Source organism: Cydia amplana, chromosome 14, assembly GCF_948474715.1.
Source record: "Cydia amplana chromosome 14, ilCydAmpl1.1, whole genome shotgun sequence".
Classification (NCBI taxonomy): domain Eukaryota; kingdom Metazoa; phylum Arthropoda; class Insecta; order Lepidoptera; family Tortricidae; genus Cydia; species Cydia amplana.
This window is the reverse complement of record NC_086082.1, coordinates 1,763,430-1,783,346: the sequence shown is the minus strand read 5'-3', so window position 1 is coordinate 1,783,346 and position 19,917 is coordinate 1,763,430. Positions and strand designations below refer to the sequence as shown.

Below are 19,917 nucleotides of genomic sequence, written 5' to 3'. Positions count from 1 at the left end.
GGCGAACTGTTAATCAGTGGACCCCTTAAGAAATAATTCGGCTGTCAAATTCAGAGGCACCATTTTTTCTTACATTTAACACTTTTAATATAATCATTATCAATAACTGTTTCGTTTGGAATAGTAACAGTCGAAATTTAATAAAAAAATTACCAAAAGGAACGCTATTTATGTGAGTCAAATTAAAAAAAAAAACAACTTGGAACTCGCTAGTGCCCCCGCCAAGACATTTGGTAGTGTCTTATCCCCTTATTCACAAAACTTTACGGGCCTGATTTAGTTAAATTTAGTTTTATCCCTTTCTTACAAATAGGTACATAACATAAGTCAAAATGACGGATAAAGACAAACGGTTATTAGCTAATTGAGGTTTGTAGCGCGTTTATGAATAAGGGAGGGTTAGCGTTTTGTCATATTTTCGGTTCGCACCTATATTTATGTCGGAAATCACTCAAAAATATTCAAAACTGGCCGCAAGTCAAAATATAATTTAAAAAACCCTCGATTTATTCGATACTGGCCATGTGAAGGCTAGAAAGTATCTGTCCAGGGAGCGAATCCAACTCAATATAACATGGATAAAGTTTGTCACTAATAAAAAATATACAATAGTAGTTTATGCAACAGTGATATAATAAGGGTTCTTAAAATTCAAGGGTCGAAGTTACAAAACGAGACGTAGTCGAGTTTTGTAAAAAAAGACCCGAGAATTTTAAGAACCAATTATGAGCTGTTGCATACATTACTTTTTCTATGACAGCTACAGCAAAAAAAAAAAAAAAAAAGTTATTATTAAAAAAAAGAGTTATTATTAAAAAAAAAGTTATTACTTAAAAAAAATTGAGTTATTATTTAAAAAAAAAAAGAGTTATTATTGTAAATGAAAACATACCTCTTTCAATCAAGATGATCGGAACTTGTATCTTTAAAAAAAATAAAGCAGTTGTATTATACTCATAAGATGACTGCTAGCAGTCATCTTATGAGCCTATAGACAAAGCATTCAAATGACATTGCTTTAGATATCACTGTCAGTCATTTAATTGACACATTTAAGTGCTGGAGTAGAAAATAGTAGTTTATGCAACAGTGATATAATAAGGGTTCTTAAAATTCAAGGGTCGAAGTTACAAAACGAGACGTAGTCGAGTTTTGTAAAAAAAGACCCGAGAATTTTAAGAACCAATTATGAGCTGTTGCATACATTACTTTTTCTATGACAGCTGCAGCAAAAAAAAAGAGTTATTATAAAAAAAAAAGAGTTATTATTTAAAAAAAATTGAGTTATTATTTAAAAAAAAAAGAGTTATTATTGTAAATGAAAACATACCTCTTTCAATCAAGATGATCGGAACTTGTATCTTTAAAAAAAATAAAGCAGTTGTATTATACTCATAAGATGACTGCTAGCAGTCATCTTATGAGCCTATAGACAAAGCATTCAAATGACATTGCTTTAGATATCACTGTCAGTCATTTAATTGACACATTTAAGTGCTGGAGTAGAAAAATGTATATTAGACACTCAAGCACCTTCTATACTTAGTTCGCGTTACCTACCATTTGTTAGATCCTTTTTAGAGATTTACCTGTAAGTGATGAAAAACTAACAAATTGAACCGACTTCAGTATAAAAAAAAATAGTCAAACAAGTTCCACGCCCTTCCAGACGCAAAGGTGCCTATCACGCTCTACGCGTTGCCGCGTTGAATCGCGATAGAGCGCCTAAGCATCTGGAATGACCCGGAACGAGGGTCATATTTAACTTCTCTGATCTTCAGTTAAATATTTCAGTACCAATTACATAAATGTGAGTTTAGTTCTGGTTGTTTAGTAAAAACCATTCCTAAACCCATTTGTGATGAAAATTACTTAACAATGAACTTTGCACGGGAGCGTATTTCAATACTATCTTTCAAGATGTTAAAAAGAGATACAGTAGTAGAGAGGGACAGTAAACGGTAATTAATTTATTTTTATTAGTGACAAACCGTATGCCTCATTAGATGTATCGAAAAGAGTAGATGTCAAAACATAAGACCTAAATATCAATTTCCCATATGCAAGTAATACGACTTTTATCAAACCTCCGTTATACCCAATCCAATATCAGATCAAATCATAGGTAATAATCCTGACGAATCCAGTACTGCTACTTGACAATAGATGTAGCACCGACCGGAAAGTCTTATACTCTACAACATAAGACTTTCCGGTCGGTGCTACATCTATTGTCAAGTAGCAGTAGGTACTAATAGTTCCGCTACTCGATGCTAGATGTAGACACTGAAATTGATAGTCTTTTTGGTACCAAAACTGATGTATGGAGTGAGCACTCTTGTCTTACTTTATTTCTCTATGCCCAAAGGGTGAAATTATTCAGAGACTGGGCACCATAGACAACTGAATCATATACGTACTTACGTACAGTTAGGCATCTCTAAGCTGTTTCCTTAACGGCTCCGTTAGATGGCGCTGCACAATCGTGCAAAACTCACACAATTAAATGACCATTCGTAAACCGTATTACAATTACATAAGGTCTACAACCAAGTCTGTACTTATCCAATTGACAGGCCAAACAACATCTACGCTCCTCGACCATCGCCTCTCCAAAAAGTGCGTTAGACAAAAAAAGGTCAAAAAAGCTAATTCAATGTACTTTTAATTCAGTCATAAAGACAAGAGCACACATTGTGACCTTGAAAACTTAAAAGTATCAAAAAAACACCGTTTTTACATCGAGGTAACGTAAAGTACCAAGATCGCTAGTCCGCATTTCCACTTATTATCACAAGTCTTTAAAAATCTCTGTACAAAAAACTCCACGTACCTACTCGAATATCTACACACAAACTAGTTCGTAACATCACTAGAGTAAAGGCTTCAGAGGATTTTAGTCTTTAGTGCACCGTGTTAGGGGAGCCTTTGCCTCGGGGAGGGGAAAGCGAGAGCACCCGCGTGCTTCACAAGTATGTAGATTCACCTGGAATCAAGAAACCCATATAAGCGTGAGAACCATTTCGTGTGCCATGAGCAGAGTGAGTGTCGTTAAGGCCAAACAAGAATTAATTCCTTGATGAGTCATTTTTGTATGGGTACAAATTCAGGGCAGATTATAGTTTTTCTTATTTTGATCAAATCTGTCGAAAAACAATCGACAACAAAATAAAAATCAGCACTTAACTGAGGCCCGTTTCTCAAAAGCTTGTAACTTGTATTACAAGCGGATGTCACTTTTTGACAGCTTTTGTTAGAAAGGGACTTCCACTTGCATTACAAGTTACAAGCTTTTGAGAAACGGGGCCCTGGTCTGCAAAAACATTGTTTGGCTGATTAGGTATTAAATTACTTTCCTTTTAGATTCTTACATTGAATAAAAATAAGTATTCTTGTTTGGTCAAATCGGGCCTTAAGAACCATGATAGTCGTATCGCCAAAGATATATATTTTCTCTAGTTTTTTCATGTAAAAGGAGTTTTTTGACGTGATAACGTCTTATAAATGGATGAAAACCGGTAGCATGGACGAAAAAGTGTCACGTTGTAGACAGATATTCATGGTAACGTATAAAAGTATGCAATTTTTCATAAATGTTTTCTTATGACGTTATCACGCAAAATTATCGTCCGTAAACCGAGTTTACAGACAACCATATTTTATTTTTATCCATGGGAATAAATGCGACCAACACAGTTCCGTTAGTGAGATCAGAGATTTTTAACTTTAATTAATTTTACAATCCAAAAATCTGATCTCACTAAACACGATTTACAATAGGCATCAAATTTTTAAACGCATACTTTCTAAACAGTTGTAAAATATCACATTATTTACAAAAGTCTAGAATTCCAGACAGCTAATGTCACTATGTAAATAAGAAACTTCTTAAGTAAAATAATGAAGTTCAAATCAAATCTAAAATTAGAAACAATGCGTATAAAAACTCAATCTGTTCATGGCCAGAGTGATTTGTGCAAGCGGTGTGGCAAATGAAGTTAAAACATGGAATGAAGAATTTAGTCATAAAACAATAAAGGCATGCACAACTGAGACTTGCTGTCACACTAAATTATTATAAAGTGTCATTCTATGGAACTTGCTAACTATGTAAACAAACGCCATATTGTAACTGTTAAAAAATATGAACTTACTAGTGACTTTTGTTTACATAGTTAGCAAGTTCCTTAGAGTGACAGTTTACATATACATATATATTTTTAATGAGACGCATAATTTAGATAAAATTTTGCTCAAAATGTTTCAATCCGTTGCGAGAACACTGTACTGTATTCTCGCCACCGTCGCGCCAGTGCTACGGGGTGATTTGCTCCAGTAGAAGATCCTCGTAACGGATCGAAATATTTTAGCGAAATTGGATCATAATTACTTTAGTGACCCGTTATAAATATATTTCACATGTCTGACTCTGGAACTCATCAAATGGACTCATGGAAGGTTTATAATTAAAAAGGACCGATACAACTATAATCATGAATAAAATAAATTCGAAAAATTATACCGCATTTTTCAATGCGCTTATAAAACTAGTAAAATTAATAAATATGTGTGACAAGAAGTAATCAGCTGAACTAGCCTTAATTTTAATACGTAAGGTGGTAAATAGCATAAAACTATAGGATTATAGCAAATAAAACAGCAAACGTAAAAGTGTTACATACATTCGTGTTAGATTTAAATTAATAGAGCAAGACAAAAGCGAGGATATTTACCATATTACGCATGTATATACACAAAACACATTACGGAAATAAAAAAGCCTGTAAGAAATTACACTAGAAAAAATGCAACTGAAAATAGTACCTTTCAAAACATTGTATAACAAGTTTAATTGCAAACAAAACATTAATGACGTATTAATCAAGATTATCATTTCGGCGTTGACTATCTATCAAGGATCCATCTACATCGCGTTTTCAGTCATAATAATGTTTACATAAAGTTGAAATTTACTAAAACCATTTGTAGTTGGATCCTTTTCAACCAAGTCAAAATTAAATCACGCAAATTCATGCACATTGAAAGCATACAATATTCACACAAAAATCACATAAAACGATTTGAGGTAGAATTGTGTCTATCACAAATTAAAAAAAAAAGTGAGGACGCTGAGTACGAAGAATTTCATACATTGACCATTGTTCATATCTTTATCGCACGCGTATAATCATATTACTGTCCCGCTTATGATACCAGCGGTCACTGCCAATGTGCGAGCGCAAAAGCAAATATAATCATGCGCGTGCGACAGAGATAGGTGCCAAGTGAATGTACGCAATCCTTCGTGCTTAAATTCCTTACTTTAGATAACAAATTTACAATCTCATTCGAAACATACGGGAGTAAAAGAATGACATTCAGAGAAACGTATAATAGTAATGTGGTGGACACATTTCACCTCAGGATCCCTTCTATGTATGTAAGGGTTCCGTGCATGAATGAGACGGACATATACGACAAACGGTGGGCAGCAAGCGATGGACGATACGAATCGCGTCAAGCTGAGGCTAGCGGATGAGCTTGACTTGCGTTGGCGCAGCTTGTGGCTTTAAAATTTAACTTTTCTCGTTATGTAAAATCCAATCCAACGTTATTTGAGTTTTATCTAACCTTATTTGACGTTTGTCAAACGTTATTGACGAGGAGATTCAACGGTTTTTTTTAAAGTTTTTAAATGTAATTTGATCTTTTATCGAAACATTATTTCAGTTACATGTAACGTTATTTAACGTTTATCAGTTTTAATTTTTTTTAATCACTTCTCGTGAAGGTTTTGTTTTAAAACAATTAAAACCCCATTTATTGGTTCAAATAAGAAGAAATCCGTAGTACAAGTATTTTTTTTATTTTTATTTACACACATACAATTATCATTACAGGTTGCACCCAATGCGTATTTTAAATAAAAACTGTTACTATTTTTTTTTTAATTTTAAGACGATTTGTTTTTATTTAGAAGTTTAAATTCATTCGAATATATTAATACCGGCACGTTCGTAAGAGTTAACCAAAGATTTATTTGGAATAGGTTATATCACACGTCATAACTTAGTTACCCCTCATGGGCCACCATAATTGTATAGCCAACAAACTGCGCCACGGATGAGTGTTGGTGGTATAGTGGGTACGTTACGTGTCGGGCTGGTGCTTGGGCGCCGGGTCGGGCGGCGACAGCGGCCGGTAGCGCCCCACACGCTCCACGCGCGCGCCTGCACCACCACACACGTCAGGACCATATTACGAGTGCATTGCCATAACTAAATATCCCTACACTCAGTCTAGCCCAGTGGTTCTTAACCTTGAACCGTTAGACCCCAATATCAACCTTCGTGCATTCTGACAAGGTTCAAAGGTTCAGTGGTCCACTCCTGGACGCACTTGAAGTGTTCCGCGAATATATGTAGAACTATTATTGTGATTATTCGTCATAATTATTCAGTCTCAAAAAGTTGGTGGTTCTCAAAATATGTGGCCCCTTATTAGGAAAGGTTAAGAACCATTGGTCTTGGCTAACTCTGCGCAGACTTGTCATGACAAAGTGTTAAGTGCTGTTATGAATGTCACATTTTCATTAAAAAAAATACGGATATTACACACACTCTGTCATTAGAAAGTCTATAAAAAAGAGTTAACTTGGTCTGTCTACTCAAGTTCTCGACGCTTTCTTGTAACATTGCGTTCTGATTGCTTCCTAATAAAAAAGATAAACTCAATTTTTTAAGCTATAGTCACTTCGCAAGTGGTGACAACTAATAATTAAAAATAAATTATAGAACAAATTCGATTATTTCAATAAATACCATTCACTATTCCGAGTCAACTCATACCAGTCTTCTTATCTTGGTAATCATTGATTGAATCACGTCATGTCATATATTCTAACGGCCACAATTTCGAATGAATGAGCATCCCAAGTATCGTATCCCAGAATTCCCATTTCAAATGTACACATATCCAATATGAAACCAAAATGCATTTTACGTTATTTCTGGCTATAAAATTACTATGAAACTGACAACTTAAACTTATTTAATAGACAAAAATATTGCCATATAATAAAGAATTTAAAAAAAAATGCTTGCCTCGCTGGCCAAGCTCTATTCAATTTCTAAATATTCTAATATACATTTTGCTTCCATATTGTATAGCTGACGTCACAAAACCCCCATGATAATTGATAAACTTTGACCATCACCATGAAATGAAGAGGTTTATCGGCTTGGGGTTTGATCCAAAAAGGGAAAGGACTGTGGCGAGGCGTCCATAGAGCTCGATTCCCATCGGCTTGCTCTCTATATATTGAACACCAGTCTCAAAGAGAAAGTAAACCAAATCATTTTTGGCTTGTTCGACATTTTATAAGGAAATAGGCAATTTCGACCCTTATTCACGTCAACGTAAAGCTGTTTAAACAGATTGGTAAAACGTTGTGTGTAGTATACGCAAATAGACAGTTCAAACCCCAGTATACAAAGACTGAAGAGGCAAAACAATACTCATCATTATTTAATATGAAGAATGAATCACTTCAAATAAAATAATTAGTTTTATTAATCGACAGTCTAAATGTCCAATTTCTTAGCAGGATACATAAATAAAATAAATTAAAAATACCATCCTAAAAAAGTTAAAAATGTATCAATCAATTCTAAATTTATTCAGGTCTATATAACTTTGTAGAGCGCGCGCCAGGAACAGATTCCTAGAGCAATAACATCCCGGACGAAAACTCGTAAAGTGGTTAAGGGCGATCTGTAATGATAATGAACCCTCGTGACGTCAGCTGCCGCTCCGTTGGTGGGTTTAGGAACGACGGCTACCCAAACACAGAGAACCCGGGATGCGATGACCAACAAAATTCGAGTCTGGATTGCGAAAAAAAACAGCACTTTCGCTTTGTATATTATAGATTAGATCTAGCTGGATCTGTCTAAGACTGCCCAAAAAACAATTAATTATTTTGCCTCTTTAGCCTTGGTCTGAGGAATCGTTATCGGTTTAAGAGATCAATCGTTTGTGAGACGAACCAACGCCCACCTCCCTGAGGGAATAATTGTGTACTATATACATCCGTTAATCAAACCAATATTAATCTAAACGATACACGTTCTGACACAATAGCTAACAAAATGCAATAGGGTATTTGACAATTATTTATGAATCGTATCAGTCGATCAGGTTTGTCTTGAGGATCAAATGTCTGTATGGGACCCATTGTCGCACTTTACCGACGAAACGCTGATTAGAAAATGGCAATACATCGTGACGTCACCATGTAACGTAAGAAGATTTTTAACTTTAAGGTCTTATATTTTTTTATTATTCCCATATATTTTTACAGCTTCCAATGTATTGTGATAAATTGCTCATTTTATATCTATTTAACTAGATTTAGTTATTTAATTCAACATGTGTCCATTGTGTCCACAACCCTATTGTGTCAGTACGTGTATCATATTGCTGTAGCACACTTCACACAGCCCGCTTTTATTAAACTAAATGATACAACTTTACCACTGTACCCCTAGTGTAAATTTCATTCGATAGCGTGACGTGACATACGCGTTTGCGTTAAGTCTTTTGTATGGGATTTTGAGTTTCCACAACGTCCCACTTGACGCGCTGTTCAAAGTGCCATACAAAATGAGACTTAACCAGGCGTGGCGTGGCTCACTCCGCGATTTCGTCGCTTTGCTACTGGTAGCTAAAAGTACATCCGTTCCACACCAATTTTGGTGGCTAGCCATAAGCCGCGCGTGGCGCTGTCGCCACCTAGCGGCCACTTTTGTGCTGATCGTAACAGACGCGTTTTGTTAGAGAGTGAGTTTTCTGTACCTAGTACTATCATTTATTCTGTGACTTAACGCAAACGCGTAGGTACGTCACGTCACAATATCGAATGAAATTTACACTAGGGGTTCTGTTACCTATTACTCCGCTTCTATTTATATTTCCCAGATTTACGATTACATTTAAGGCCTGAGCACACCAGTTGCGTGTGCGTAAACGTGTAGTATAGCAACGTATATTACGCGCACGGGCGCTAATGTTCACGTCACTGAAGCGGTGTGGCATTTCTCACAAGGATCTGTATATTACAACGCGTACGATAGGCCTTAATAATTAGAGCTGGAAGGTTTAGAGCCTGTACGTAATTGAAAACCAAAATCAATATATTATGTATATATCAATATATATGTTATAACGTTGTTGAGCGCTTATAAAGATATAAGTCAACGCATGTTTTTATATCTGAAATTTCAGAATCATATATCTTATAATGATTTTTGGTATCACTTCAGCTCAAGGTCCCTTCCATCATAATGGAGTCCTACTGTCCTAATGGAAGTCCTAAGACGAAACCTGCATGTTTTTTTTACCTTTCGTTCATTTAATCTAGCATTTTCCCAAGGCCTTTCACTCACTTTAAGGCCCTCTTACACACGGCATGGTTACGTAAGAGCGTATGCGTATTGTTATACGCGCGTGAAACGAGAGCGTTATAAACGTCCGATGCCGTGTGCCGAGGGCCTAACATGTGTGACGACGATGGTTCGACGTGGCCGAGCGCATCGAGGTCGTTTAAAGCTCGAGGCTCCATCTCCAAGCGGACCCGCTCAAAAACGTTCCGAGCGTCGCACGATCAATCGAGATCGCAGCACTACATAATATGTAGTTGTAGACTTCACAAAAATATAATCCGTCCAATCGTAACACTTTCACTAGCTATCCCTATTCTTCTTTTTATCAAACTTTCCACTAAACTCCCGCCAGGAGGCGCGCACGTCGCCGAGCGTGCGGCTCGGGCGGCGCGGCGCCGGCGCGTCCACACGGAGCGTTACACCGGGCGGCGCGTCCAGACGTTTGAGCGCGTCCAGACCGTGGAACGCGTCCACACCGTGTTGCCTGTGTGGCGGCGGGGGTGGGTCCACACGGAGCGTTACACCGGGCGGCGCGTCCAGACGTTTGAGCGCGTCCAGACCGTGGAACGCGTCCACACCGTGTTGCCTGTGTGGCGGCGGGGGTGCGTCCACACGGAGCGTTACACCGGGCGGCGCGTCCAGACGTTTGAGCGCGTCCAGACCGTGTGTTGTTTGCTCACCCGAGTCCCAATGTTCGTCGGGCTCGGTGTCGGGCTCGGAGCACGAGGAGGCGGTGGAGGAGGGCGGCGTGGCGGCGCGCGCGCCCGAACCAGAAAACGTCGACGAAGATGGCAGCTTTTGCACGATCAGATCCACCTGGAAAGGACATTTGACACCATCAAAACGGCACGAAAATCATTTGTTTCGACCATAGAGAAAAAAATACATAGAGTGCTCGGTATCATCTTGGGTCGTCCCATTCGTTTTTCGTCAAGTTCTTAAATTAGTCCTATTCTGCTTTCGTCACTCATTCTACATTCGTCACAATCGTCGGTGGCTTTCAATGTAGAATGAGTGACGAAAGCAGAATAGGACTAATTTAAGAACTTGACGAAAAACGAATGGGACGACCCAAGATGATACCGAGTGCTCACTCCATACATCAGTTCAGACTATTAATTTCAGTATCTACATCTAGCATCGAGTAGCGGAACTATCAGTACTGCTACTTGACAATAGATGTAGCACCGACCGGAAAGTCTTATCTCAACAGCATAAGACTTTCCGGTCGGTGCTACATCTATTGTCAAGTAGCAGTACTGATAGTTCCGCTACTCGATGCTAGATGCTAATAGTCTTTTTGGTACTAAAACTGATGTATGGAGTGAGCACTCTATGTATTTTTTTTCTCTATGGTTTAGACACAGTAAAGCACTGTGCACCAACAGCGGGCGCACTGTGCACCTCCCGAAACCAGACGCAATCCGAGCGCGGTCACGTTGACACACTCATTACCGATTTATTGTAATTTTTCCTAAAAACGTTATTAAAAATAGTTTGTATCATCAATGGTGTTCAAATTATTGAAGAGCTCCTCGTAGAAGATTATACATCATTCATAATAGGGATGATGACACATGTTGAATTTTATAACAAAATCTAGTAAAATAGATAGCAAACGAGCAATTTATCACAATAATGTGGATATTAAAATAAAATATTGAAAATTACAAAAATACAGGACCTGAAAGTTTTAAAATTTAAGTTTTTTTTTAACTTCGAGAAACGATAAAAGTAAGGGTACCATTCGATTCCTTACATCTCATCCAAAAAAATATTGTATAGCAACTATATATATAATATATATTGTATATGCAATATTTCACCGACAAAAACGCAATTTTCTTGTTTTGTCCATACTACAAGATGGGCGATGACGTCACGGCCTCTGGCCATGTTGTATAGGGCGTTTCGCGAGTGAAGTGCGACTGTCGGACTTTGACTACAATTTCTGACTTTTGTGTTACTTTAATGCAATGGGTCCCATATAGACATTTGATCCTAAAAACAAACCCGATCGATTGATACCATAAATGAAAATTAGTCATGTAGCCTATTGCTACTAGGGAATGCTCCCGGTACTGAGTTTGTATGGCGAGAACCGGGAATTCCCGGTTCCGGTACTATATTTATATAGAAAACCAGTACCGGGAGCACTCCCTAATTGCTACTTCCTAAATTTAAGTTATGATTTGCATTACATTAAAAAACACAGTGTATAACGCCATACGATATAGTATTTTACGCAACCGTTGTTTAAGAGAGGTCAAAAAAGGCGAGGGGCGTGAGTAACAATTTGAGGCGAACCCGAAAATTGTTAATAAAGACGCCACGAGTATTTTTTGACTCGGTTAAACAACGTCGCATACACTACTTTTTCTACGACCGAGCACTTACTTTGAAATAAAATTATAAATTTAACAAATATTTTTAATTCAGGAAGTAGCAAAAATGGAGAGTACGAGCGGGAAAACAATGAATGAATGAATGAAATTAAAAAAAAACATGTCTATGGTTCACTTATTTGTCAGAAATGACATTTAAAATAAGATTGGCAACACTGTATTTCATTCAATATTTTTTAAATGGTCATTACACAAAGTATCGTAAAATCGCCAAAAAGATACTGCGTGTATGCATAAAATCTTTTTTGGGGAATAGACTAAAGACTTGTCTTGACAACTATAAGGTAGGGTTTTAAAGGTGTGTGCACGACCCTTTAAATGACAAATAAAAGTACGGGAGTAGAAAAAAATTTAAATGATTCAGTAGACCACTTACCTTAAAATCTTCGCTATATAATTTATGCTGTTTGTCTTTGTGTGCGTCGTCCAACTGCCATTTGTTTAACGTCAGCTTGAACGTCTCCAAATTCGAACCTGGAAAACAATGTGCTCATTAATAAATCAACGGTATTTTCTCAATCTCCAATCCTCAAATTGACCTCATTGACGTCATTCCGCGTTATTTCTAAAACTTATTAACCTTTTCAACGCTTTTCGTCCCATGCTAAAATGTGGCTTATACGCCAAATGGTTGCAATATGAAGAGCGAAAATAAACCTTATCTGTCAGCAGGAAAATTGCTTTGACAGCGTCCGTCATAGCCTTTTTAGTGGCTGTTGGCGTCATGGGCATGACAGCACTCGACCATTTTAGTGGCTCTTGGCGTTGAAAAGGTTAAATCAGGGAATGCGCACGACATTGGAGGATTTGCCATCTTGTGGGCTAAATCGGAACATAAACATGTACATTGCCAAGGCAAGTGCTGCCATTTACCGTTCTCGTACGTTTTATTGTGCATAATAAGTTCTGCCATCTTGTGGGCTACATTGGAAGCACAAACTTTACGTAACTCGCGTCAAACTCTGACAGCTATAGTTTATGCACGCTCCCTATAAATAATTTTACGTCGCCCCACATGGGCGTGCAGTGCGTCAGGGCATAGAGAAATAAGTAAGACAAGAGTGCTCACTCCATACATCACTTCAGACTATTCATTTCAGTGTCTACATCTAGCATCGAGTAGCGGAACTATCAGTACTGCTATTTGACAATAGATGTAGCACCGACCGGAAAGTCTTATCTCAACAGCATAAGACTTTCCGGTCGGTGCTACATCTATTGTCAAGTAGCAGTACTGATAGTTCCGCTACTCCATGCTAGATGCTAATAGTCTTTTTGGTACTAAAATTGATGTATGGAGTGAGCACTCAATGTATTTTTTTCTCTATGGTCAGGGCCACCGACACTGCTGATGTGAGTGTGATATTATTTATAAAGACCCCGGATTCTTGTCGCGATCACGTGACAAAAGGGTGATTTGGGGAGTAAATGGAATGGTAGAACAAGATAATACTTAAATTATAAGATAACTAATAAACGTTTCAAATATGCTCCGTTAACATCTGTCCCAGTGGAAAGAAGCTTTTATTTTTTGAAGTGGATATATTCTGCTAGAAGACGTAGCCTAACCGCAAGTCATTTAGAACAACTGTTGATCTGTTACGGAGAGTCCGTTAACAATAGAGCGACGTCGACATTTTAATCTTTTTTTTTTGTATTATCTTATCTTAATAAATCCGTATTAATTAATAGGTACTGTTCCATTTACTCCCCAAATCACCCTTTTGTCACGTGATCGCGACAAGAATCCGGGGTCTCTGATATACTACTGACCGTCGTCCGGCTCCACTCGGACCGCGTCCAGCCCGGCGGCCAGGAAGAAGGTGTTGAACCAGAAGTGGAACAGCTTCTCCTTGCGCATGTACACCTTGGGCTTGGAGCACACGTCCACGCGCACGTCGCCCCACATGGGCGTGCAGTGCGTCAGGGCCACCGACACTGCTGAGGGGCCGCGCCGGACTTCGTGACAGCCCGCTGGTGCCTGGAATAATATATTAATCCGTTAGTAACTGTTAACTTTCCTAACTAAGAGCACAAGCTCTTAAATCAGCTCTCAACCAGAGGAAGCGCCCAGGGGCCTTACCATGATGTCCTTATTGCGATTCTGTTTAGGACCTGAACTGAAATGCTAAGGGACGGAGTTATGTGAGAGTATCTGGACCGGGTGTATTTCAATCGGGACGAGGGTTTCAAGATCTCATCCACATGGAATCCAGCCATTAGTAAATGTAAGCGTAAACGAATATCGACAGTCGATAAATCGAATATCGTTAGTGTTGTGTGTCGACAGAGTGACATCCCTAGTGCGCAAAACGTTCAAGCGGATAAACAAGACCAAGTGCGGGTAGTTCGAAAAACTCGCGCGGTTAGACGATGCTGATGTCAACTTAAGCCAGTCTTCTCCGAGACCACGGGGACAACGCCGTCCTCGAAACGTCGGAGGTAAATCTTAAAACTTAAAATCTATTTTTTTATTCGGTAGACTGAAATGACAGTTCTTAGTATGAACATTTCATACTAAGAAATGTCATTTTAGTCTACCGAATTAAAAAATAGACTTTAGATACGCGATTAAGTCCCGTTGTATAATTTAATAACGGGTGTATGTGGCTCTAGTATCCCGGGAACGCGTGAGTGCACTTTTCTGGACAAGCGCTAAGGAGCCTAAGGGCAAGTCCTTGGTCAAGGCCGCACAGCGTCTAGACGACCTAGCGCAGGAGCGCCGCGACAGTATCTACCAGTCTTTTTCTTAATGTATTAATTAGAGACGGAAAAGGGGAGCGAGATACTGTCGCCGCGCTCCTGAGCTACCTAAGCCTTCTATATCTGTCGGGCCTGAATTCTGCACACCTCTCGCAATCGACCTATGGCGCTGACGTCCGTCTCTATGACCGGGCGTTACTGACATTCTTTACATATACATACATTGCTACATTTTTCTGTCAGACTTCTATTAGATTTAGATTTAAATAAAATGTTTTAATTTGATGATGAGAATTTACAGGAATCATATAACATATCCTTGAAATTACCCGAATGTGGACTTTAGTTGTGTATGTGAGACGAAGTATAGACGGCGGGAATTCTGTACATTCTATTACCTTTAGAGGCGGACTGGCCTGCGACACAGTGAGCTCCAACAAGCATTGTCCACCATTCAGCATGGGTGGAGGCGACATGATGAGCTCCCGAATGTGGACTTTAGTTATGTGAGACGAAGTATAGACGGTGGGAATTCTGTACATTCTATTACCTTTAGAGGCGGACTGGCCTGCGACACAGTAAGCTCCAACGAGCATTGTCCACCATTCAGCATGGGTGGAGGCGACATGATGAGCTCGCGAATGTGGACTATAGTTATGTGAGTCGCAGTATAGACGGTGGGAATTCTGTCTGTTACCTTCAGTGGCGGACTGGCCTGCGACACAGTAAGCTCCAACGAGCATTGTCCACCATTCAGCATGGGTGGAGGCGATATGATGAGCTCGCGAATGTGGACTTTAGTTATGTGAGTCGCAGTATAGACGGTGGGAATTCTGTCTGTTACGTTCAGAGGTGGACTGGCCTGCGACACAGTAAGCTCCAACGAGCATTGTCCACCATTCAGCATGGGTGGAGGCGACATGATGAGCTCGCGAATGTGGACCTTAGTGGCGGTGTATGCGGTGTATGTGAGACGAAGTATAGACGGTGGGAATTCTGTACATTCTGTTACCTTCAGTGGCGGGCTTGCTTGCGACACAGTGAGCTCCAACGAGCATTGTCCACCATTCAGCATGGGCGGAGGCGACATGATGAGCTCGCGAATGTGGACTTTAGTGGCGGTGTATGTGAGACGAAGTATAGACGGTGGGAATTCTGTACATTCTATTACCTTTAGAGGCGGACTGGCCTGCGACACAGTAAGCTCCAACGAGCATTGTCCACCATTCAGCATGGGTGGAGGCGACATGATGAGCTCGCGAATGTGGACTATAGTTATGTGAGACGAAGTATAGACGGTGGGAATTCTGTACATTCTGTTACCTTCAGTGGCGGACTGGCCTGCGACACAGTAAGCTCCAACGAGCATTGTCCACCATTCAGCATGGGTGGAGGCGACATGAGCTCGCGAATGTGGACTATAGTTATGTGAGACGAAGTATAGACGGTGGGAATTCTGTACATTCTGTTACCTTCAGTGGCGGACTGGCCTGCGACACAGTAAGCTCCAACGAGCATTGTCCACCATTCAGCATGGGCGGAGGTGACATGATGAGCTCGCGAATGTGGACTTTAGTGGCGGTGTACGTGAGACGGGAGCGGACTAGGGCCGCGAAGTATTCCACGTAGCGCCGCTGCGATGGTATCGTTACGCCTGGAAATGTCATAATTCAGATTAGTTATTAATTTTGTATAGTCACCAACGGATAAAACGACCAAGGTACCAATGTGATCAAGCGGCCAACGTGTACACAAATATCTGAACTAAGCCTCTATTATCAAGACGTTAAAGTGAATGTTTAGATATATTTTAGCGGCCGTCGGCCGTCTAGAAGGCAGCTATTGCCATTTACTTTGGCTGGCCCCGATTACGCCATCTGCTTACAACGTCACATTGTGTAGAAATGCACATGGCGGACAACAAATACTGAATATTGTGCGCCATCTGGACTGCACATAGTTACATTGAAACCCTAAATTTCTGAAGTGAATGTATTGGTCTACCTACCGTTTAAAAATCAAAAGTGTGTGTGTGTGTGTGTGTGTATGTATGTGTGTGGAAGCCGACCCACCACCATGTGGGATAGATAGTACTGAATACAAAAAAAAATAAAACAAATAAATGCATTTTACCTTTTTCGTCATGCGTCCGTCTCGTCCCGTAGAACCTGAGCGCCTCGTCCGCCGTTGCCTTTTGCTGGCTATACAGCAGGTAGCAGCATATCATCGTGCCTGAAAACAGTACGGTTCGCATACAATAGTTATTTACGATACAAGTGCGAAGAGAAAATTCTAGTTGCGAATTACCTATTCGCGCGTGTATGGTACAACGTTTTACAGTATATATGGCACTTCAAACTTTCGACATACGCACGGAAAGTGCCATTTCCCGCACTAGTTCGGGAAAGTAGCACCATATGTACTGTAAAATCACTTCTTACACCATCGACAAATGTTAGGGTCTCCCCACACCTACCGACGCGGAACCGGACCGATAGAAAACAGACGTCGACGCCTTGCGACGTCTTTTTCGCTCTTATTGCGTTGATATAAAGCTTACTATGGCGATATGTACTAGATCCGTCTGATTTCTTTCCGAAATCGGATGACGGAGTGCGTAAATTACCATAGAAATAGTTCTACGGCTACTTCGGACCATATTTTCACGAATTCGGATCGGACGTAGTGCGAAACCGCTCTTACTGTTTTAGTTGAGTACAGTCAAGTGTAAAAATATGGGTGCACAACTGCACACATCTTACTCAAAAATATGTCTTATGTCGGCGAATTAAGAACTATGGGACATATTTTTGAGGACATACATAATGGTTAGGGAGAAATCCCTTTCTAAGGGTACACCGTGGGGAAGATAGTTGCACATTGTATTGTAAAAAAGTCACAAAAAGACAATTAAAAAAAATGTCACGGGAGAAATTGTCCTTCAAAGAAAGCGGGTCCTGTAGCGTACACAAAAGGCTTTTGTTGCAAACTTATTGTCAATGTACGCAACGCTTTTTTTTTAATTTACACAGTTTTTATGTGCGTGACTGACATGGGTCAAGGCTGGCCGTCAAACAATAACGAGATAATTTATTATGTACCTAATCAAAAAGTTTTAATGTTAAGAGACTTAAGAATTATTTGTATTTGTAGGGTCACGTCTGAAAATATAGATACGGACGACAAAATGCCAAAAATAGGTGTACACACCTTAATATATTGGCAATAAGGCCGTGTATTGTACCTATACATATGATTGACACTTTTCTCGTATCGATAATTTCAGACGTGAGCGTACAAAGACAATAACGATTAGAAGTTTTACATACTTACACAAAACTGCTATTCGCTCTATGCTCACTCGCATGTCGTTTCCAAATGAGAGCGTTTATATCTTCAGGTGTCAAGCAAAACTCACTAATTACTTAAAAATATTTAAACAAATTCGACCTTCTTTTTCGTACTAATATGGTTCACTATGGCTATAAACTTGTGGTGGTACTTAGTGAGTTTTGCTTGTCATCTGACGATTATGGTATCGACTTTTTAGCTGCGGGTTCGTGTGACTCTTAAACTGACTATATGTTTGTCGAATATCACGTGATATCAACACGGATGGCGTTTTCGCAAGTATTTTATTTTAATCGCTTATATTTTTATTACAAAACCTTACCAATGACATCCATACTCTACAGAAAAGCTCTATTAAATTCGTAAATTATTAGTCTCAACCAACCCGATAACATTCACGTACAAATAAATTAGGTAGGTACAAACACTAGATTTTAGGTTTTATCGCAATCGTTCGTGAACTGGAAGTGAAGGCCGCCTAAAATATGTAAGCATTACAAATTAGTCTGCGTACCTAGACTACCTAGTCTGGTTATCGTGCCCGAGTCTGGAATTATGTAACATTCCATTTTCGGGTGAAATATGGAAGTATTTTACTCGTAGTTTGAGTTTTGGTACCTCGTACGCAACGGACTGTACGGGACAGTCGAAAACTGCATACTAAATATCTTGAGGTTTGGTACCTCGCACGGAGTGTACGGTACTGTCCATAAATCCATACTTAATATACCTGCGAACTAATATTTTAAAGTATTGCCCCCTTTATTCATAAAACTTTACGGGTCTTATTTAGTAAAATTATGTTTTATCCCTTTCTTACAAATACATAAGTCAAAATGACAGACGATTATTGGCTAATTGAGGTTTGTAACGCGTTTATGAATAAGGGGGCTAGCTTCTGCCCGCGACTTCGTCTGCGTGTTATTATGATGATAATGATTGATTAAAAAATATCCTATGCCCTTCCCCGGGCCTCAAACTGCATTTATGCTAACGGAGGGGCAGGTTTCTAGAACCTAGTTCTAAGTACCTACGAAGTAACCGTCTGTTATCTTTGACAGCTAAACTACTGAACCACAGGCTACTATTTATTGAAATTGCCTACGGGTTCGAACAATTTAAAAACATATAGATGATTTTAAACAATGGAGCAAAAGGCAAGACGCAAAAGTGACTACGCAACCAGAATCACGTATCGCCTTTTTTAGGGTTCCGTACCCAAAGGGTAAAAACGGGACCCTATTACTAAGACTCCACTGTCCGTCCGTCCGTCCGTCCGTCTGTCACCAGGCTGTATCTCACGAACCGTGATAGCTAGACAGTTGAAATTTTCACAGATGATGTATTTTTGTTGCCGCTATAACAACAAATACTAAAAACAGAATAAAATAAAGATTTAAGTGGGGCTCCCATACAACAAACGTGATTTTTGACCGAAGTTAAGCAACGTCGGGCGGGGTCAGATGGGTGACCGTTTTTTTGCTTGTTTTGCTCTATTTTTTGTTGATGGTGCGGAACCCTCCGTGCGCGAGTCCGACTCGCACTTGGCCGGTTTTTTTTTCTTTCGCTCAACAATTACTCTTATAACCTCCATTTCCTAATTTACATCCGAAACACCGAAAAGCCATAAAGATTTAGAAAAAAAAGAAAAACTATATTACCTTTTTTGTCAGCGAAAGAAAAAAATCACAAAGGCGTAATCTATGGTCCGACCCCCGCTTTTTATAGCCTTTACGACTGGCCACAAAAAAGAAGGGGCGGTTTGTAAAAAGGTTCCTTTTTTAAAATTTACGATGCCGGTGTGAAAGTCCGTTGGCGAGGGACAATTATAGGCCGTAAAGAAATTTGCCGAGACCCGGGACGCGGGTTCCAAACGCTTCAATTTAAGTTAAACGGACCAAGGCAACATTCGTAATCCTCCTAAGGCCCGACCATACAAATGAAACATTCAAAGTTTGCCACTGAAATTTGGACCTAAATTGTAGGATATAGAGTTGGTTTTGCGTTGTTTGAAA

At 39.5% G+C, this 19,917-nt stretch overlaps 1 protein-coding gene across 1 annotated transcript in view; it reads right to left on the bottom strand.

The window, feature by feature from the left end:
• Nucleotides 1–2,643: 2,643 nt before the first annotated feature.
• The window catches only part of LOC134653947 (phosphatidylinositol 3,4,5-trisphosphate 3-phosphatase and dual-specificity protein phosphatase PTEN), a 59,051-nt gene continuing 41,777 nt past the window's right edge, over nucleotides 2,644–19,917 (bottom strand). The window contains exons 4-9 of the mRNA XM_063509317.1: nucleotides 16,685–16,783; nucleotides 16,024–16,205; nucleotides 13,622–13,829; nucleotides 12,225–12,322; nucleotides 10,124–10,259; nucleotides 2,644–2,986 (exon numbers count right to left, since the gene is read on the bottom strand). Coding sequence (XP_063365387.1) covers nucleotides 2,967–2,986; nucleotides 10,124–10,259; nucleotides 12,225–12,322; nucleotides 13,622–13,829; nucleotides 16,024–16,205; nucleotides 16,685–16,783 — 743 coding nt within the window. The 3' untranslated portion in view covers nucleotides 2,644–2,966. The remainder of the gene's footprint in view (nucleotides 2,987–10,123; nucleotides 10,260–12,224; nucleotides 12,323–13,621; nucleotides 13,830–16,023; nucleotides 16,206–16,684; nucleotides 16,784–19,917) is intronic.